The sequence below is a fragment of the Myxocyprinus asiaticus genome, chromosome 31, assembly GCF_019703515.2.
Source record: "Myxocyprinus asiaticus isolate MX2 ecotype Aquarium Trade chromosome 31, UBuf_Myxa_2, whole genome shotgun sequence".
NCBI classification, from domain to species: Eukaryota; Metazoa; Chordata; class Actinopteri; order Cypriniformes; family Catostomidae; genus Myxocyprinus; species Myxocyprinus asiaticus.
In genome coordinates, this window is record NC_059374.1 from 9032499 (window position 1) to 9050340 (window position 17842).

A 17842-nucleotide genomic window follows, 5' to 3' on the forward strand; every position below is an offset into this window, starting at 1 on the left:
ACATTATATTAAAAATTATTTAATCATTAAAAATCATTATAAATGTAATTATTTGTTTGTGTTATCACTCAAAAATGTTCATGGAAGTCTCTGCATGGCATTTTTCATATAAGTAAATCTTTTAGTAAATATTGCTGTTTATTATTACTACTGTATGTATTGTTACAATATATTGGTGTGTATAAATGAAAATTATTAAATGTCATTCTTTCTTGTGTTTATTTAGTCAAAAACTGTTGAAAACACACCTTGATAATTTGTAACTAAATTTTTACTGTTGTAGTTCTACTTAAACATTTTGAATCTACTTGGCTACAAAGGCTGTTTGATTGAAATTATGGTTTCTCTTACTGAGAAAAAAAAAAAAAAAAAATCACCTTTTTAAGCTGTACAAATAAGAAGAGAGCTTTAAGCTATATAAATGAATAAGCTATATCGCCCAGGCCTAGTGTTTACTGAGGATCAAGCACCATTTCTTCACTCCCGGAGTCTGTCTAACATTCCAGCAATCTATAATAAACCCTTTCATCTGGATTCCTGCTTGAAATCTGAAATCTTTCATGTGACACTTTGACATTCCTTGCATTTAAAATTAGCATGCTTCACCGGTGGACAGTCATTGCTGGAATTTTCATTAGCTGTGTCACTGACGTGTCATGTAGATACCCCCAGTGTTGGCTTTGTGTTGGTCAGCGTTAGTGACAAATCATAAAAACAGCTACTCTAATTGCGCAGAGCTGCTCATTAAGCTGTAGTAAATTAGTCAAGTGGCTCCACTTGAGTTCTACTTCACCTTAGACCCGCTAGCTAACACAAATTTCACACTTCCCCTTATTTACTCTTTTTTAATGAAAAAGTATCAGTTCAAATCCGCTCATATTTATTTATGGAAAGATTCAGTTAAAAAGGATCACTTATTATTGGCTTGAAAAGGTCATATTATAATTTGTTTAATATTTTTTTCCTCCCCTGAAGTCTCTTTATTATATTTGTCAAGCTTACAGCTGAAGCATGTAGTTTTTGCAACACTAGCCCCACCGAAAGAAATTGCAAAAATAATCACAGTTCAAACAGGTTCCCCGTCTGCCACTGGTCAAAAAAACAGATAGTCCTACCGCAAACTCATGCCATTGGTTAAATTAACCTGTGATTAGGTAATTTATAGTTGTCTCTGCATATTAAGCTAGGATAGGAGACAGAATATTAACATAAAAAAAATGACACAATTCACCATTAAGAACTTCATGTAAATGATCTATTATTGGCTACACTCTTCATATGTGAAATATATAAAAGCACTTTTGGGCTGAAAACCACAGGTTGGGCTGTTGGATTCAGTTTGATGCTGCCTCCATTGTTGATGTGTAAATAGAGGCAATCATATGCTATTGTGCTCACGGTTGTGCCATGAAACTTTTGATGCCATTTTTGAAGCTACTTTCAACATAATTAACCTTTTGTTTGTTTTTTAAGGAAAGAGAAGAAAAATGTAGGAAGGAGTAAAGGTATCCAACAGTTGATGTGTTGATGGATGTGAATCCTCCTGACAAACATTGTTTGCTGATGTTCTTTTGTAGACTCGATTGATGATTGCCCGAGCAACTGTTATGGAAATGGCGACTGTGTGGTGGGAAACTGTCACTGTTTTCCCGGCTTCAGAGGACCCGACTGCAGCAGAGGTGAGCTTTCTGTTCATCTGTCCCCCCGTTACCCTCATCTTATCTTGTGTTTCTGTCTTCTGTTTTTGTTTCTTTTTTTTCTCTAATTTTCTTTCCTTTATACCTGCAATCTTTTCTGTCCATTTTTCTTTACTTGAAAACCTCTGAATCTCACGAAACCTGTCAAGGACAAATCTCATTTCAAAATCAAAAGCAAAAAATAAGACTACACTCTATATGAAGAAAATCCTAGTTTTAGTGCTATAAAGATTTTAATCTTGATATTTCATCTCTGAGTGGCAATTTTGTTTCTTTCTCATTACTTTAATGTAAAAAAAAAAAAAGACAAAAAAAAAACATAGATATATTAATTAAACTGTATTTGTTTCAATTATATTGCTTTAATTTAAGATTAATTTGATTTAAATAAAAAAAAGAATAATTGTATTACATTATGTTTAAGTTATACAGTAAAAAGAATATTGTATTAAAGTAATGAGAATCAGCAATGAGTATTATGGGAACTACAAAAAAAGAAGTAAAACATCCGAATAAATTTTCCTAATGCAATAGGGTGTGTGTGTGTGTGTGTGTGTGTGTATATATATATATATATATATATATATATATATACTGTATATACAATTTTATTTTTTTTAAGACTTGGCCTAAAAAAATTACCATGGTTACTGTAGTTTCTGCCAAAATACCATAATAACTGCAGTAATTAAGAAACAGTGTTAACTTGGCGTTACCCACCAAAAAATGACTAAAAGATTTTGTTTCAAGGAGAATAACTGTAGTTACTTTGGTAAGGTACTTTTCTAAGAATTCTCTTTTAATTTTAAATCGATTTATTTTATATGTTTTCTGTTGGTCTTTTTCTCTCCCCTTGTCTTTTGCATGTTTTCTCTATCCCCTGATCATTCGCTATTCACAAATCCTATGTTCAAACACAGAACTTGTGGATCAATATGATCTCACACTCTTTTACCATTTAATATCAATATGCAACTTTTACTGCAGTGCTGATATTGATTTTCACCCAGACATGATCTGCCATCTTTCTTCATGAGTCCAGCACACTAGCACAAGCTACGATTGGCTGCACTCTTTAAATTCTTTGTGTGTGTTTTCTCCAGCATCTTGTCCTGTACTGTGCAGTGGGAATGGTCAGTACCTCAAAGGTCGCTGTATGTGTCACAGTGGCTGGAAAGGGTCTGAATGTGATGTTCCCACCAACCAGTGCATCGATATCACCTGTAGTGGACATGGAACATGCATTGTGGGAACTTGCATCTGTAATCCTGGTTACAAAGGCGAGAACTGTGAAGAAGGTACTATAATACATCAACCTCTTACATAAATCTCTCCTACTTTCTACATTCACATCTTGAAGCCATAGCCTAATTAGCAATCACCAGCAAAGTATTTTGGAGCTGTATTTCTTGAACTATTTTCATATTAAGTACGTATTAAGCATTGTGGTACATGAATATTGTAATTATTCTGTATTGTTTACAGTGGCCACAAAAAAAGTGTACTTAAAAGTGACTTAGAAGTGTCTTTGCATTAGATTTATATTAGATTACTACTTTAGATAGCAACATATGAAATTAAGCAAGTACAAACTGTAGCACAAGCACACGTTTCAAGCTAAACATTTCCCAAATAAAGAAGTTTTGATGGGTTTTACTGTTAATGATAAAACAATAGAAATTTTTACAATTTACAACAAAAAGTATTGTGATACTTTGTGGTTGTCAAACTTTAGTGTAAACTTGAAGGGAACTGACTTCATACATGCACTAAAAATCATGTTTGAAAGTTGATTATAATGTCATAGGAAGTTAGTTCTGAGTAAAGGTCTAGCATCATTTGTTTGCAGATTGGTTTGACATTTTGTTATATAAAGCAATTAAATGTATTTTTAATTGACCTACATGTCCAAATTCTTTTTGGTGCCACTGTGTATCGAAAAACTAAAATATGCCATTTAATAAAATCACTGTACCGTGGTACCGCCACAGTCCTTTTTTGTAAGACGTGAACCGTTTTCTTAAGTGATGATGTTGCCTCTGTTTTACATAAAAATATTCAATTTTTACCATCCATATTACACAGAAACGAATAAAGCACCTCATCTTTTGTATCATCCTGGCCTTTTTTAGTATGCATATGCACCCTTCTAAATATTTAAGAATGCCGTCCATGACCTTCGAGTTTGGAGCAAACCCATAAGTATCAGACTCTTGTTACGCTTTGGAAGTCTCAGCGCTCCTCTGCATACATTATGGATACTTCTGAGCAATCCATTAAGAGCCCGAACAATTCCTTTGTGTTGAGATCCAATAAATTGAATTTGCACCAAGTAATCTGTAATTTGAGACTACAGCAGGCAAATGAAGAGGGCCGATGTTCTGAGGCGTTAAGAGATAAGAATAAAGTAGCCATTGTTTTTGGCTATTTTGAAGCCTCAAATTTGATGATGAAAAATGGGATGGCCAATTTTGACAAATGGTATGTTCTGACTCCTTTGACCCCCGCCAATTCTATTTTGGGTCTTACCGTCGCCGTTTGGGGAAGAGAATGCCGACGCTGGCCCTTTTAACGGTTCTACCTTTCTTCGCTGCGACCTTCAGGCTGTGATGATTAATTGCCAGGAGAGAGGCTCTTGTCATTTAGCCTATGATCTCTGTGCCTTGTGCCCAAACCATCTGCTAAGAGGCCTGAACTCCTGCTCATCTATAGGAACAGGCTCTCCACCCATTTGTGTTGACTGTAAAGGGAGTCGGCAATGTAGTGACCCCATCCCTTTTCCCATCGTGCCTCAGCTGGCCTCATGTTTGCCATCTGTGAGGGCACATTCCTGTATTATACCATCATTTTCTAATAAAGGTTCCTTTTTTATTTTTTCCCACACAGCTTTTGACTTCTGGTTATCAAGCCATGTCCAGGTTCTCTGTGTTTATTTAATTCAAGGAAATCAAAATGGACCCTATTTATTTTATCCAAAATTTGTGGTCTAATTATGCACAATTGATCATTGTACATTATTCCTTTTAGGCTACTGTTTAAGGCCATACAGCCTTTATAAAAATCTTGCTAAAAGTTAATGCATTAATTAAATGTTGGTTAACGTCACTATTAGAAGTTTCTGCAATAATAGCAAATAACAATTTAAAAAAGAAGCATTATACCATTCAGGGTCAACTTGGCCTTCACTGCAAAAAATAAATAAATAAGAAATTCTCACTGAGTATTTCTATCCTGATTTCCAGTAAATATACTGTATCTGAACATTCTTTAAAAAAGTAACATTTACTTGAAAAGCAAAATGGCATAATATATTTTGTAACTTTTATGCTTTTATATATATATATATATATATATATATATATATATATATATATATATATATATATATATATATATATATATATTTGCCATTTTTCTTCCAACACCAGCTGTACAAGCAATGTGCTTTTGTGCAGGCAACAAACCACACTGACAGCAGGCAGCACAAGATGAGGATGTGTTCCTACGAACTGGACACCATGCAGCTCCAAATGCAGGTGTAACGATGTGCTGGCGCTGGCAATGACAATGCTGTAGCGAATTTGGTAGTATAAATGTACACGGGATGGGTTAAAGTGCCCGCGTACCTCCACCATTATATGTAGGGAAACAGTATGTGTGAGCTAGGAATTAAATTAAACTGTCCTTATTCTACATTATTATGTAAGGAAATTTATAATGGAATTAGTCACATTCGACAATCATTATAAATTAGATAAATGACAAATAACTAGATTATTTGTCTGAATAAAATTCTCCACCATTAAAATCGTAATAGAACGTCTCGTTGTATCCGCTCTCGTGGCCACAGAAAAATAACTCCTCCCTAGCATGTAGCTGTGATCAAATCACCAAATTGACGTTGATTTACAAGCAGACCAGAATCAACTCGCAAGAATGTACACAAAAGCTTTATTTAACTAAATCACGAACACATAATTAATCTAAACAAACACATACACACAAATCACGCATACATGGGAAATGGAAAAGTGAAAGTGAATGAAACCGGAACAGAACAGGGGAAAGAAGCTATGACAAGAGTCATTTAGCCATCTGAAAGAACCAACAGTTTCTTACTTCAAAGCAACCTTTGTTAACAAAGGGGTTCACAGCTTATACTAAACCTCTGTTTAGTTAGTTAATTGTATGATACTTGCAATGCCTTGGCTGTTGAGAGAGAGCCTGGATGCAGTCTCAGGAGAAAGTCTTGAAGTGTTGAAGTTGCAATCAATTTCTTCCGTGTTGAAGAAGTGACGATGAACTTGCGGTGTTAGTTTGACTCCGTTATGGTCGAGGAATTTACACATGACTTGATGTGTTAAGGCCTGCCGGCCCGCGACCTTGCGGTCGGACTGGGTGTTTCCGGTCCCACACGAGCAGCAACCATGAGCAGAAGAGAGAAAGAGAAGAGGAAAGAGAGAGTGAGAGGGAGGTCACTCCGACAGTGCCCTTTAACTCCTGAGGGAGGTCACTCCTCTCGAGTTTGGCTTGACCAATGAGAAAGGTGAAATTTTCCAGTGGGAAAAGTTCCTTTGTTTGGAAGCTGACTCATGTGCATGATTGGAGTAAGCTAGCAGTTTGTGCCCCTTTATGCTCTGATTAATATAACATGCATGCAATGCATGCTATAAGGGGGGTGCTATACTCCAATGTTTAGGGCATCACACAAGGATTAATTTGATAGGAAGCATGATACCAATAATTTTACATTATCTAGTGGTTCTGTCATAAAGCATGCACAAAATGGTATACAGTACAAAAGACATTATATGAGACAGTAATAATCATACACACAATGTCCTGAGGATATGCATGTTCATTTATAGAACAGTTTGTCTATAAATTAATGAAGAAAAGTCTGTTTTATGGGCTTTATGTGTCTTTCCTATGGGGGAATGGAGTGAGTAACTTTCCCCACATTCCTTTGCTTTTGCATGTGGCTACCTTACCCCACCTGGAATGTCTCTGAGGACCACTAGTTGCTGGACCAGTGTCAGCAAAGGGGGAGTAAGAGCTGATAATGATTAGTGGGAGAGCAGACATCTCGGATTCTGCTTGGGCCTACTTGGACCTTTGCTTGTTACGGTCTTGAGACATCTGTTGGATTATTCATTAAATAATGAATAATTGTGTGTCTGATTGATCCAGATGCTACAATGCAGACAAAGACGATGAAATGAAGAACCCAAGTGCAATTTATTTAACAAAAGTGAGATAAAAAAACTATAAATGTGAATGAAACATAAAACATGAACTTGACTAGACTTGGCTTGACAAACTTGGCTTGACATAACATGACAACGTTACCAAACACAATACCTGACAAACGACAATGGAAAACATGAGGGCTTAAATACTTGGACATGGGAAAACACATGACAAGGATAACCAATAAACACTAAGAACTCTAAACAAGATAATCAAACAATGAAACAATGAAAACAAGACACATGAACATGGAGGGAAAACAGTACATCACATGACCAGGAACACATGACAAGGATACCACATGACATGAAACAGGAAAAACTCCACCTAGAGCGAACCACTTTATAGTGACCACAAGGAGGTTATCCCATGTTTAAATGTAAAACTCCATTACCATCTCGATGAGGAGAGTAGAAAAAGAGGAAAAAAATAATTTGGTCACATCACACTTTATATTAGGTGGCCTTAACTACTATGTACTAACATTAAATACATACAAGACTATGTATTAACTGTGTAACTACATGTTGTTCTGCAAAATTCCCACATTTGCTGCTACTGAGGTGGAGGTACGGGTAGGTTTAGGATTAAGGGTAGGGGTAGGGTTAGGATTAGGGGTTAGAGTTTGATTTTGGGGTAAGGGTTGGGTTAGGGCAAGGGGTAAAGTTGACAGTGTAACTACATATGTAATTAAATGCAACAACATGTATGTACATAATACGTACATTGTACCAAATGGTTAAGTACATAGTAGTTAAGGCCACCTAATATAAAGTGGGTCCAATAATTTTGTTTCTAGACCAAATGGTACAAAAGGTATACACAAAAGAAAAGTGAACTTTTGAACTGTTGGTGGCACTATAGAGTTTGGCCTAGAGACCCCAAATTTGTGTGGGTGCTATTCAAACCCACCACTATAAGTGTGCCAAATTTAATAAATTTCCTCCGAAAACTCCATAGACTTCCGGCCAGAGGAAGAATAATAATAAGAAGAAATGGAACAGATAAAATAGTTGCCTATGCCCCTTTGGGGCTTGCCCCCTTAAAATACTTAATAAGAACATTATTCAAAAACAGTCAAAAAGCATCCTCAAAAGTGTTTCAGGAGGAAAGTAGTGCTCAACAATCCATTGCAAACTTCCATTCAGGTCTGGCTTCATTTTGCCATGGAATGCCCACTTCTCATGATCCAATCTATTCCCAATGGATAAAATCCATAAAAAAAAAAATGTTCTTGATTATTTTTTAATATTTTCTTTCTCTCGGAAATGTCACATTACAGAAGTAAAATGGGTTGCTGATGACATTTTATGTTGACTATGAGCAGCTTTTACCTTGCTTTTGCGAATAAATGTCTTTAAAATGTTTTTTTTTTCGTCATAAGAGTATCCATGGTCATAAGCTATGTTATTAATAATTTTCTTTATTTATCACACATTATACATTTGCACATATACAGTGAAATTCTTCTTTTTCACATATCCCAGCTAGGCTGGGGTCAGAGTGCAGGGTCAGCCATGATACAGCGCCCCTGGAGCAGATAGGGTCAAGGGCTTTTGCTCAAGGGCCCAACAGTGGTATCTTGGCGGTGCTGGGGCTTGAACCCCCGACCTTCTGATCAGTAACCCAGAGCCTTAACCGCTGAGCCACTACTACCTGTTACATTCTTGAATAGGATTAGATGGGGGGGAAAAGAGTAACATGTGGGTACAGGAAGCTGAGCCTTTTGCCCATGGGCCATTCGGTGTGTCCCTGTTTGCATTCTGTCACGCTTGAATTTGGGTTCGCCGTAAGTGGGGGACTACTTCCAACGTTGCTTTTCAATTTACCAGAACATGCTCTGACCGCGGCAGTGCTTTCCCTCTTCGGTGCTGGGAGGAAATCTCATTACCTGCAGCAGTAGGAGTCGGAGGGAGCAACACAACACCCCTCTCACCTGCCAGTTTACTGCATGGCCATGAATGTGGCCATTTAATTGGACAGTTTATAAATACTGTTTTCCTCACGGATGACAATTCGCCATTTCAACTGACATATGTGCTTCCCCACTCTTGAAAAAGCACCAGCCACCTCCTCAGATGCTGCTGGGCATGTGGCGTGCTCTCTGGTACAAGACCAAACCCTGAGGAGCTGAATCTATAAGTGGCGGCTGGTGCTTTTTTAAGAGTGGGGAAGCACAGATGTCAAAACAGCTAATTGTCATCTAAATAATTTTATTTCGTGTTTGCAATGTTGCTCCTACAAGCCGCTTCTTAAACTTCTACTAAATAGTTGAACTTTCTCTAATGATTATTTTTGTAATCGAGTAAATCTAACAATTATTCTTCTGATTAATCGAGTAATCAGAAAAATTATTTAATAACTAAGATTGCATAATGTTGTTGAGGTGAAGCCACGTTTGGCGTAAATGCATTCATTAGCCAAAGTTTTGATACTCTGCAATTGAATAACAACAATAAAACGATTGTGGAAACAATATCTAAAGTCAATAGGCACTCAAACAGATAGACAGATATTATAATTATATTTAAATTAGTTAAAGGAATAGTTCCCCCCAAAAAATAGAATTCTAAAAATGTATTTCTTCAGCTACAGTATTTAAATAGGAAATATACATTTTAGACTCCCAACCATTCCTTTTGCAAATAGAATAGAATAGAAGAACAAGGAGCCTTGCAACAGATGGCATGGCTCCCTCAAAATATTGCTTTATCTTTTTTTTTCTTTTTGACTTTTTGAATTTTATGACGATAATTGATAAATTAAGACTATTTATGGCACTATTTTTGAAGACATCATATATATATATATATATATATATATATATATATATATATATATATATATATATACAGTACTGTGCAAAAGTCTTCTGTGAAACTTGTGAAAAATGTTGCTTAGTGAGGATGTCTTCAACAGTGCCATAAATAGTTTTAATTTATCAATTATTGTCATAAAAAAAATACATAAATAAATAAATATTTGGTGTGACCACCTTTGCCTACAAAACAGCACCAATTCTTCTTGGTACACCTGGACACAGTTTTTCTTGGTTATTAGCAGATAGGATGTTCCAGGCTTCTTGGAGAAATCGCCACAGTTCTTCTATCTATTTAGGCTATTCAATTGCTTCTGTCTCTTCATGTAATCTCAGACTGACTTGATGTTCAGTGGGGGACTCTGTGGGGGCCATGCCATCTGTTGCAAGGCTCCCTGTTCTTCTATTCTATTCTATTCTATTCTATTTGCAAAAGGAATGTTGGGAGTCTAAAATGTATATTTCCTATTTAAATACTGTAACTGAAGATATAAATGTATTGTATACTGCATTTCATTGGCTCTGTACCTGTACTCTGCACAATGACAATAAAGTTGAATCTAATCTAAATAAAAAATAAAAAATAAATAACCATCTTAAACCAATTGTTTTTGTGAAACATCTAATGTGCCTAAGACTTTTGCACAGTACTGTATATGTGTTTATATACAAATATATGCATATGCATATTTATTTTTCTTGCAGTGGACTGCCTGGATCCCACTTGCTCAGGAAGAGGTGTTTGTGTACGAGGAGAGTGTCACTGTTTTGTCGGCTGGGGTGGTCCTGGATGCGAGAGTCCACGTGCCTCCTGTATGGAACAGTGCTCTGGACATGGGACCTTCTTGGCTGATACGAGCACTTGTAACTGTGACCCCAACTGGACAGGTCATGACTGCTCCACAGGTCAGTACTATGGAATAAATATGAAAGTTACAATCATATACTTTGTTTTTTTGTTTAGTTTTTTTTTTTAGATTTTTCAAATAGTATTTTATAATTTATTATATTAACTTCAAATGAAAGTTGCAAGATGGCAAAAACATAAAATTAATAAAAAATCTTTAAAATTGTATTTTTAATGGGATAGTTCACCCAAAATTTACATTTTGTCATCATTTACTCACCCTCATGTCATTCCAAAACTGTTTAACTTTCTGTCTTCTTTGGAATACAAAAGGAGACCTTTCGAAAAATGTACTGGTCGCTCTTTTCACGTAATTACAATGAATGGGCACTGGAGCTTTCAGTTTGTTTCACTGTAACAGCAAATGTCAATTTCTTTCAAACATTTATTTCCCAATGTCTAACCTATGTCTTCATAATCATATAAATATAACCTCCGACAACGACCCCTTAACCAGTTTGATTATATCACATATCTGTGTCTGAAAGTGCACTATGTAGGAAAGGATACCTTTGTACTAATCTTAAGGTCAAATCATAACCTGTGTTTTTGAATGTATCTCTTTGTGAGTGGTTCATCTCATATTTATGCATGTATGTGCATGAATTGATTCATGTAAAAATCTTGTAAACTGTCTATATGAAACTTGATGCAGCAAATCGTTGCTAATCTCCATGCCACCAGTTGCCATGGCAGTAGTGACTATAGGTGTCAGGGTGTAATTTCATGATCCAGGTAATTTACCTTAATGTTCTCAGCTTGTGTGATTGGGAGACTTCTGAGAAAACAATATACTGTATGTAAATTGTTTTGGAAAACACTTTGTTTTTGTATCAGAAAACCAAACAGAATTTAATTTTATTTATTTTTTTCTCCCAATTTGGAATGCCCAATTCCCAATGTGCATTTAAGTCCTCGTGGTCACGTAGTGATTCGCCAGTCTGGGTGGCGGAGAACGAATCTCAGTTGCCTGAGACCGTCAACCCGCGCATCTCACGTGGCTTGTTGAGTGCGTCGCTACGAAGACATAGCGCGTGTGGAGGCTTCACGCCATCCACCGCGGCAACCACGCTCAACTCACCACGTGCCCCACTGAGAACGAACCACATTATAGTGACCACGAGGAGGTTACCCCATGTGACTCTACCCTCCCTAGCAACCGGGCCAATTTGGTTGCTTAGGAGATCTGGCTGGAGTGACTCAGCATGCCCTGGGATTTGAACTAGCGAGCTAGCGAACTCCAGGGGTGGTAGCCAGCGTAGTTTACCACTGAGCTACCCAGGCCCCCCAGAATTTTAATTTTTGAATTTGAAATTTAGAACATTCGACAATATGCATTGTGTAATAAAAAAATGCACCCCAGCCTGTTCATTCTGGGGACAGAAAAAATCTCTATCTCTCTCTCTAATAGGGGGTTGTTTTCTTTTTTAAGCTGAAATAAAATGATAGTTCAAAAATGTTAGGCAGAATCTTCATCATTCTCTACTGATTTGCATTGCATCTTTTTTTTCCCATATAATGAAAGTGAATAGTGATTGAGTCCAACACTCTGCCAGACATCTCCTTTTTGGTTCCATGGAAGAAAAAGTCATATGGGTTTGTAAAAACATTAGGACTAAATAATGACAGAACTTTAATATTTGGGTGAACTATCCTTTAAGCAGCCATTTAGAAAGTTGTTCGATAAAGTGACCACTGCGCCACTTCCATTCTTTTATCTCTACTAGACAAGACCTTTTGGTAAAATTCTGCATGGCTTCAAAACAATTTCGTCCCCTCTCCTCGACCTATCTCCCCGTCACGCCTGACTAGCCATTTCACAGAGACCTTTCCGCATTTAAGCTGTTTCTTTAACGTTAGTTAGTCCTCCATCATGAGGTGGGGGTGAAAAGTTTTTGATACAGCGCAAGGGGTTTAGCACCCCATGGCGAAAGCAGAGAGCCAGGTTCTGTTAAACAGCACCCCATGGATATGGTGCTTTGACTTGTATGTAAGATGATTCACTGATATCGCCTTACATTAGACTAGATGTGAGCCTCACACTTGTGGTTTTGATAATGTGAAAGACAAGGCACCTTTAAAAACCTCACAAATAAGCAATACATTTAGTGAAGTTGTTTGAAACCAGCTGATGCACTAAAACTTTTAGGATTGTTCAATTTTTATAAAAAATATGTATTTTATGATTCATAAATATACAGTATATTTAAAAAATGTAAATTTGTCATTGTTGTTAAAACTTGTCATAGAAGTTGCCAGCAGATGGACTAGAACTTTTCCCGATTATCCAAACTTTTATCAAAAGTAATATAAACTCAGCAAAAAAAGAAACGTCCCTTTTTCAGGACACTGAATTTTAAAGATAATTTTGTAAAAATACAAATAATTGTACAGATCTTTATTGTAAAGGGTTTAAACAATGTTTTCCATGCTTGTTCAATGAACCAAAAACAATTAATGAACATGCACCTGTGGAACGAACATTAAGACACTAACAGCTTACAGACGGTAGGTAATTAAGGTCACAGTTATAAAAACTTAGGACACTAAAGAGACCTTTCTACAGACTCCAAAAGAAAGATGCCCAGGGTCCCTGCTCATCTGTGTGAATGTGCCTTATGCATGCTGCATGGAGGCATGAGGACTGCAGATGTGGCCAGAGCAATAAATTGCAATGTCCATATTGTGAGACACCTAAGATAGTGCTACAGGGAGACAGGAAGGACAGCTGATCGTCCTCGCAGTGGCAGACCATGTATAACAACACCTGCACAGGATCGGTACATCCGAATATCACACCTGCGTGACAGGTACAGGATGGCAACAGCAGCTGCCCGAGTTACACCAGGAATGGGCTGAGAGAGGCTGGACTGAGGGCTTGTAGGCCTATTGTAAGGCAGGTCCTTACCAGACATCACCGGCAACAACGTCGCCTATGGGCACAAACCCACCTTCGCTGGACCAGACAGGACTGGCAAAAAGTGCTCTTCACTGACGAGTCGTGGTTTTGTCTCACCAGGGGTAATGGTTGGACTCCGACCATGAGCATTACACCAAGGCCTGTACTCTGGATGGGATCGATTTGGAGGTGGAGGGTCCGTCATGGTCTGGGGCGGTGTGTCACAGCATCATCGGACTGAGCTTGTTGTCATTGTAGGCAATCTCAATGCTGTGCGTTACAGGGAAGACATCCTCCTCACTCATGTGGTAACCTTCCTGCAGGCTCATCCTGACACCAGCCATACTGCTCGTTCTGTGTATGATTTCCTGCAAGACAGGAATGTCAGTGTTCTGCCATGGCCAGCGAAGAGCCCGGATCTCAATCCCATTGAGCACGTCTGGGACCTGTTGGATTGGAGGGTGAGGGCTAGGGCCATTCCCCCCAGAAATGTCCGGGAACTTGCAAGTGCCTTGGTGGAAGAGTGGGGTAGCATCTCACAGCAAGAACTGGCAAATCTGGTGCAGTCCATGAGGAGGAGATGCACTGCAGTACTTAAAGGAATAGTTCACCCAAAAATGAACATTTGCTGATAATTTACTCACCCTCATGCCATCCAAGATGTATCTTAGTTTCTTTCTTCATCAAAACAGAATTTAAGACTTTTAGGATTTCATTTCAGGCCTCCTCCTCTAAACAATGCAAGTTAATGTCCTCCACTTTTCAACGGTCCAAAATGCATATTTAGGGTGCATCAAAATAATCCACACGACTCCAGTCGACAAATAAAGTTCTTCTGAACGCAAACGATTGATTATTTTTAGAAACAAAACAATACTTATATACTTTATAACTACAAATATTCACTTCTGTACATCTCTCTGATGTACGCTCATGAGAGGGATGAGTAAGCTCATTGGTTAGGTCACGCATCACCTGGAGGAGGAGTCAGGAAGTGCCATTCATTGTGGGGGAGGTGGACGACGAGCCAGCGTCCCTCGTCATGGTCGACGAGCCAGCGTCCCACGTCATGGTCGACGAGCCAGCGTCCAACGTCATGCCACGTCACAGCCACGCCTGAGCATGCTCCATGCCACATAACAGCCACACCTGAGTCTGTTCCATAATAATAATAATAATAATAATTTTAATAATTTTTAATAATTTTAATAATTAATAATTAATAATAATAATTAATAATTAATAATTTTCTTTATTTATCACACATTATACATTTGCACATATACAGTGAAATTCTTCTTTTTCACATATCCCAGCTAGGCTGGGGTCAGAGTGCAGGGTCAGCCATGATACGGCGCCCCTGGAGCAGATAGGGTCAAGGGCCTTGCTCAAGGGCCCAACAGTGGCATCTTGGCGGTGCTGGGGCTTGAACCCCCGACCTTCTGATCAGTAACCCAGAGCCTTAACCGCTGAGCCACCACTGCCCCACATGCCATGTCATGGCCACATCTGAGCAGTTGGACCTGGAGATGGTTCCCGCCTTGTACCCACCCTTAGTTCTCCTGAGCAGGCAAGGGGAACTTTCAACCCTCCGACCCCGCATGGACCCTCTGAGCCCTGGACTCCGCCTTGGCCTGTCGGTCCCTCGACATTGCCTCAGCTCTGCATTCCCTCGGCTCCACTGTGGTCCTTCAGCCTGTTGGCTTTGCTGGGCTCCCTCGTCCCTCCGGCTCCTCCTTGGTCTTACGGTCACCTGGCTCCGCCTTGGTCCTCTGATCCTCTGGCTGCGCCTTGTCCCTCCGATCCGTCAGCTCCACCGGGGACCTCCTTCCCTACGGCTCCACCTTGGTCCTCAGTCCCACCAGCTCTGCCTCAGTCTTCTGATCCCCCATCTCCGCCTTGCTCCTCCGAGCCTCCGGCACTGCCTTAGTCCTTCCAGTCTTTGGCTACTCTCCGGGTATCCAGTTCTCCATGGCTCCGCCCCTTGAGCCTCTCACGGCTCCGCCTTCCATGGCTCCGCCCCTCAAGCCTCTCATGGCTCCACCTCCCACAGGCTCCGCCCTGATCCCATGCTCCATGCCCTGCCAAGCCATGCCTCAAGACCCCCCCCCCACCAGCTCCCTGTTGAACTTTGAAAATTCTGTCATGTTTTATGTGTTTTGTTCATGTGTTGGGGCGTCGGGAGCCGCCCCTTAGTGGGGGGGATATGTCATGTATTTTGTTGGTTCATGTATTTCATGTCTTTTATTTTGAAAGTTAATTTTCTGTTTCATGTCATGTGTTCCTGGTCATGTGATGTCCTGTTTTCCCTCCATGTTCATGTGTCTTGTTTTCATTGGTTCATTGTTTGATTATCTTGTTTAGAGTTCTGTTTGTTCAATGGTTCTCCCATGTCCAAGTATTTAAGCCCTCATGTTTTCTATTGTCGGGTGTCAGGTATTGTGTGTTTGGTAACGTTGTCATATTAGGTTAAGTCATTGTTTATATTCAAGTCAAGTCAAGTCAAGTTTATGTTAAGTCAAGTTTATAGTCTAGTTCATGTTTATGTTTATGTTTCACATTAGTTAGGGTTTTTTGGATTTCACGTTTGTTAAAAAAATTGCACTTGGGTTCTTCACTCCATCATCTTCGTCATTGCCAGCGCAACATTACAAAAGTGAGAGGATGTTTCTTTTTTTTGCTGAGTTTATATATAATAATATATTATATTATTATTATTAATATTATTATTATTATTATTATTATTATATTTTAATATTCAATAATATACATTTATCAGTATAAAATGTGCCTTTGTTATTCACATTTTAGCAATGATGCATTTATTTTAATATTATCCAAATGATTTTAATCAAAAGTAATAGTCAAATTTTAATTTTCAAAAATATATATATTTTTTCATTAAAATGTGTTATACAATATACTTTGTTGTATGTTTGTTATACACTATATTTTGTATATTGGGTAAATGTTTTTTGTTTTGTTTTTTTGCTGTAAACCTACATTTTCTAAAAATGCCCCAAGAATGGAAAATTTGTGTCAGGAATTTTTAGAACACATTTATAACATTTGCATAACACTGACCTAGGTGTATAATTGTCTTTTTTTTTTTTTTAAATGCCACCAATTGGGTTCAGTTCAGACTACAGTATATGGAGGGTTGGGAGGGTTACTTTTAAAATGTATTCCACAACAGATTGTTACAGATACTGTAACATGTAATTTGTAATGTATTCCATTAGATTACTCAAGGTCAGTAATGTAATTTAAATACTTTGGATTACTTCTTCAGCACTGGCAGATTTTTTCGCTAGTTTTGAAAAAATCTGCCAGTACAGTAAAACAAAATCCATATGTTAAAAATACATACTCTGAGAAACCTAAATATCTTATGCGGTGTTGCTTCTAAAACAAGAGAAAGCAAATTTATCTTGTTTAAAGGAGTTTTACTGAAAAACAAAAATTCTAATCAAGAATAAGATTTTTGCTCTAATATCAAAGGTCTTACTAGAGGAAAAAAAAAATATGATCTAATGTGGATTGTTTTTATTAAAAAAAAAAATATGTGCCTGGTAATAGGTGCATGTAAAATGACTAGAAATAGCATTTTAGCTTAGCATAAAGCTAAAAGTTTACATGACAATTAACAGGTTTATTTCTATTTCTGCTGCACCAAACTTACTTTAAAATTATTTCTCTGTCTGCTCGTATGAATGTAACAAATCTTAAGAAAGTGTTTCACTGCTGTTCAAATGCACTTTGGATCGTATCATTTATATGGATACTTGTTTTCTACCTGAACAGATTAAATATTAAATGGAACAAATGACAATAAAATGCAAAGTAATTTCTTCAGTAACCAAAATACTTTTTGAATGTAACTGTATTCTGATTACCAACTATTTAAATTGTAACTGTAGTGGAATAAAGTTACTAATATTTTGTATTTTAAATACATAATCCCGTATACATGTTTTCCGTTACTCCCAAACCTGAATATATTTTTACATATTAGGCTTTTTTTTTTCACCAGACAGTTCAATAACATAAGGCAGAAAGCCAAATGCTGTTTTACTAAACCAATTTTGAAACAGAAACCAGTTTATTATAAATATCTATTGTTGATAAGTACTCAAAAACAGTAATGCAATACTGTTATTTTAGCCACTGCTCTCATAAACACCACAAAGCTTTAAGCGATCACACAACTAATGATAATTGTGCTTCAGCAAACTTTTAAAACACAACAGTGACTAAATTTCACATTAATA

General features: G+C 37.6%; 1 protein-coding gene across 1 annotated transcript in view; it reads left to right on the forward strand.

Annotated features, from left to right (window-relative positions):
* The window catches only part of LOC127422211 (teneurin-4), a 427215-nt gene that overhangs the window by 280638 nt on the left and 128735 nt on the right, over positions 1-17842 (forward strand). Inside the window, exons 11-13 of the mRNA XM_051665548.1 lie at positions 1578-1679; positions 2801-2995; positions 10471-10671. Coding sequence (XP_051521508.1) covers positions 1578-1679; positions 2801-2995; positions 10471-10671 — 498 coding nt within the window. The remainder of the gene's footprint in view (positions 1-1577; positions 1680-2800; positions 2996-10470; positions 10672-17842) is intronic.